This window comes from Merops nubicus, unplaced genomic scaffold, assembly GCF_000691845.1.
Source record: "Merops nubicus isolate BGI_N331 unplaced genomic scaffold, ASM69184v1 Scaffold52867, whole genome shotgun sequence".
Classification (NCBI taxonomy): domain Eukaryota; kingdom Metazoa; phylum Chordata; class Aves; order Coraciiformes; family Meropidae; genus Merops; species Merops nubicus.
Window position 1 is genome coordinate 1 of NW_008623333.1, and position 4,298 is coordinate 4,298.

Below are 4,298 nucleotides of genomic sequence, written 5' to 3' on the forward strand. Positions count from 1 at the left end.
GTCATCTGCAAAGTGCACCTGAAGAGCTTCGTGGAGCAGCAGGGCCTGGTGGGATATGACCCAAATCTCAATGTCCTTCTCGGTGAGCTCATGTGCAGCAGCTCTCGGGTGATGGTGGGGTAGTGAGTGGCTGTAAACAGGCCAGTTTCCTTTTTCCCCAATTATTTGTACAGAAGGTAAGGGGGTTTAGATCCAAATCGCCTTCTCCTATTATTCCCCTTCACTCTGTCTGGAGCCAGGAACTCTGAGAGCCTGGGGCAGGCCCAGTGTTGCCAGAGGGCAGGGGGGTGTGGACCCTCATGTCCTGCTCTGAGCATCTTTCCTTTCTGCAGTGACGGAGGGGCAGCTGCAGTGCCTGGCTGAGCTGCAGCAGGCTGCTCTGCAGGGCTCGGTGAGTCACCCTGCGCCACTGCCAGCCCGTAGCTTTCCAGCTGTTGGTCCCTCCTGTCATGCAACAGCATTCTGAGTTCCCTGCTGTGCTCTGCTGCAGGCTGAAGGCCAGGGGAGCTGCTGCAGCATTGTGCATGTGGTGAACTGCGAGGAGGAATTCCAGCAGCAGCAGCTAGATCTGCTCTGGAGGATTTTGGATCCAGGAGCCCACACAGCTTTGCAGGTGAGGAACCTCTGACCCTCCTCACAGTGGCCTTAGGCATCCTTGTGCTCAGCCAGCCTCTTTCAATCCCTGCAGCAAATGCTGAGGCCCATCCGTGCCCCCTTCCCTTGCCCTTGCTGGCCCCTCCATGTGCTTGTCCAGGTGGCAGAGTGGCCTCTATGCCCTTGGGATTCCAGTGCTAAGGAAGGGGTAGGAGAAGAGTGCAGGGACACATATGTAGAGCAGGGCTGGTTTTAGCCCGGTTCTCCTGCACTGTTTTGGTGGAGCTTCTGAGCCTTTAACCCCAGCCCTGGCCTGTCCTCTCTCTTTCAGAAACACCTTGTCTGTGGGCCAGTGAAGGTGACAAACCCATCATCACCCATCAGGGCAGACCAGTACTTCCAGTAAGTTGGCATGTAGCGAGGTGGCTGCTTTGCTGCTCCCCTGCCATGCTTCCTGTGCCCTGCCCAGCCCCAGGGCACCCACACTGCAGCGCTGAGCAAGCTGGTGGCACATGGGGAGTTCTGTGCAGCTCCATTCTGCTTTTCCATGGCCTCGGGGTCCTTTTGAGGACTGGAGGTACAGAATGGAGGCCAGAGGGCCCTTCCCAGTTCCTGTGGCCTCCTCCAGCAGTGCTGCTGGTGGCTCTCTCCATACTGCTGGAGGGAAAGCCAGCAGCAGGAGCTGGGTACTGCAGTGGGGCAGGGTGGTGCCTCTGCCTTCATGTGTTAGTGGACAACCTTGATGCAGAGATGGCCATTTCTCAGACAAAAGACAGAACTCTTGCCCAGCACAGCAGCCTCCTTGCGGCTCTCTCCAGGCAGTGGCACAAGGGGCTGGCCAGATGTGGCTGTCCTTGCCTGGCTCCTGGAAGTTTTGTACTGCCTCTTCTTGGCTGGGTTGCAGCTGGGATGCTCTGAGCAGCCCAAAGGCTGGGGGAACCTTAGGGTGCTCTCTGGGGCCAGCTCAGCCCACAGGTGGTGGCTGTGGGTGTCTCTGTTCCTCCCAGGCTGCGAAAGCGCCAGATGTACGAAGCCTCCGTGATGAAGTACGGGGAGCTCGTGCAAGGTGAGGCTTGGCTCTGCACACAGGTGCTGCTCCATCCCCATCTCCACTGCTTCCACAAGTCTCCCGCTTCACCTCTAAGCCTGCAGCCAGTGGGGATCTGCCCTGCATGGTGCTTCCTCTCCCCTTTGTGATGGAGCCAGGTGCTGACCTTGCTGGGGGGAAAGTGGCCAAACTGTCCCCCAGAGCGGCACCTCTGGGGGCCAGAGCCGGGCTAGTGTGGCGATCCTCAGCTTCCACCAGAGCCCTTTGGCCCCAGGGTTTCCTGCCTGGGTCCTGGGGGTGACAGTACACAGGAATGGAGTGAGCTGTGCATGATGCCACCTGCTTTCTCCACAGACGAGGCGTGGACTGAGGTGATCGATACCCTCACAGTGGCTGCAATCAGGTTTGAGATGCTGAGCACTGCTCACCGGAGTCAGGTAGGACAGCAGTTTGCACGGAGCGGGAACAGCGGAGTGGCTCTCCTTAGCAGCAGGGACTCTGACTTCTCCCTGCCCTCAGATCACCCTGGACCTGGAGGACAGCAGCATCTCCACAAAGGGAACCAAGAGTGGCGCCTTTGTGATGTACAACTGCGCTCGGCTGGCCACACTCTTCGACACCTACCACCGGGCTGTGGAGCGGGGTGAGCACCACCCCATGGTCCTCCACAAATGGCCACCCCTGGGCTGTTCCTCATGCCTGGAGCCACAGAGGCTTCTCTGAGCACAACAAGTCTCCCACCCCCTTTCCAGGCACATACCCACCTCTGCCACCAGTGTCAGAACTGAACTTCTCCTGCCTCCGGGAAGAGGCGAGTGCTGAGAAGGGGAATGCGGGGACTGGGGTGATGGGTGCTGCTGGCCCTCTGCAATACATGAAATCCTTTCACAGGGTGAATGGCTCTTGCTCTTCAACTACCTCCTGCCCTTCCCTGAAGTCCTGCAGCAGGCAGCAGAGCTGCCCACACCCACCAAGGGGATCCGGATCACGGCCAACACGGAGCTGGTAAGTGCCACGTGCTGTAGCACCCATGGGTACTGCTCCAACACTCCCAGCCCAGGGCGAAGCCGCATGGCAGCAGGGAGTGACACAGGGGTGGTACTGTGCGAAGAGGCAGCAACACCCTTGGGGCTGCTTCTGCTGTGCTTGGGGTGAGGAAGGGCCCAAGACCAGCCAGGCTGTGCCCTGCCAACAGCAGCTCTGTCTTGCAGGTGTGCAAGTTCCTGATCCAGCTCAGCATGGATTTCAGCTCCTACTATAACCGGGTCCATGTCCTGGGGGTGAGTCAGACATCCCCAGCCTGCAGTGCTGCCCAGGGCTGGGTGCAGTTGTGGTGCAGCCGCGTGGGGAGCAGACTCAGGGTGCCAGTGGTATGATACAGCCCTGCAGCAGCCCAAGGACACAAAGAGCGGGTGCAGAGGCAGCAGTGCCTGTAGGGGCAGTATGACCACCAGCCCCAAGTCACTGTCCTTCTCGCAGGAGCCGTTCCCACACCTCTTTGACCAGATGTTTGCCCGCCTCCAGCTGCTGGGAGCAGTGAGGGACACGTTCCACAGCGCGCTGGCGACTCTGCACCTCCCTCCTCTCAGCCAGATCTGAGACACCACTGAAGAGCAGTGCCACGGTGACAAGCAGCAGGACAATGTGCCATGAGGCGAGGGGCAGCCCCGCCATCAGGGCATGCCTCAGCCCCATGCAGGTGCTTCCCCTCCCGCTGCCTGCAGTTTGGGGGTTTGCCCACGTGCACCCTGCAGCTGTGCCAGTGTGGGAGGTGGGTGTGCCTGCCATGTCCATGCCAGCAGAAAGGAGGATGCCTGTGGGCTGGGGAGCACTAGGGAAGGCAGTGCCAGAGACAGGTCACCACAAAGCCAGGCATCAACCTCATTTCCTTCAAAGCCATTTATTGAAGGTTGCTCCGTGCTGGCAGGGAGCTCCTGAGGTGCCAGGCCCTGGTAGCAGGGTACAATATATTTGTTACTGGACAAATGAGTGTGTGTGTCTGACCCCAGAACACCTCGCCCCCACCTGCAGCTGGTTGTCCTTCCCTGTGCTCAGACTGTGGGGTCCTGCTGCTGTGCAGGAACAAGTCACTCAGCTCAAGGCAGCACTGAAGAGCTGCTTTGAGTGGGGTGGCACGACATAGGTGGTCTGCTGTGGAGGATCAGGGTCCCCATTCATTTCAGCACAGTTCCCAGCTCTACTGGGTCAGGGCTGTCCTGTGCCACACCAGTGGCTGCCTCATCTTCTCATCTTGGCGTCCTGCTGCCCTCAAACTCCCAGGGCTGCCACAGTGCTCAGTGCCCTCCTGAGCAGGTTCCTCTCCGGGACCAGGGCAGAAGCCTGCACATTGGTCCCTCACCCCTCGGGGGAAGAGGAATTTCTCCTGGGCAGGGTAGGCTGATGACTCCACTTCTTCACTGCCTGGTGGGCCACAGGCTTGTCCATGAGGGTTGCATCAACCTCCTCCCCTAAGACCAGCAGCCTCGAGCACCTTGGACACGACTGTGCTTTCCCCAGAGGTGCCCAAGCACACCCAGCTCAACAGAGGCCCCGTGAGCACGCAGCAGGGGCAGAGCACAGGTGCAGGGTGCGCTCCCCAGGCAGGTGGGGACCGGGGTGCGCTGCACGCCTGCCCCATTACCGAGGAGCCTCTGGC

General features: G+C 59.8%; 1 protein-coding gene across 1 annotated transcript; it reads left to right on the forward strand.

Annotated features, from left to right (window-relative positions):
* Window positions 1-332: 332 nt before the first annotated feature.
* On the forward strand, window positions 333-3,241 carry DALRD3 (DALR anticodon binding domain containing 3; the record flags this gene model as incomplete). Its single annotated transcript, XM_008945021.1, has 10 exons — window positions 333-391; window positions 503-613; window positions 926-996; window positions 1,602-1,660; window positions 1,997-2,079; window positions 2,162-2,285; window positions 2,395-2,453; window positions 2,534-2,647; window positions 2,854-2,922; window positions 3,122-3,241. Coding segments are annotated over 10 exons (869 nt in total), but the record flags the coding sequence as incomplete, so codon positions are not given.
* Window positions 3,242-4,298: the final 1,057 nt, after the last annotated feature.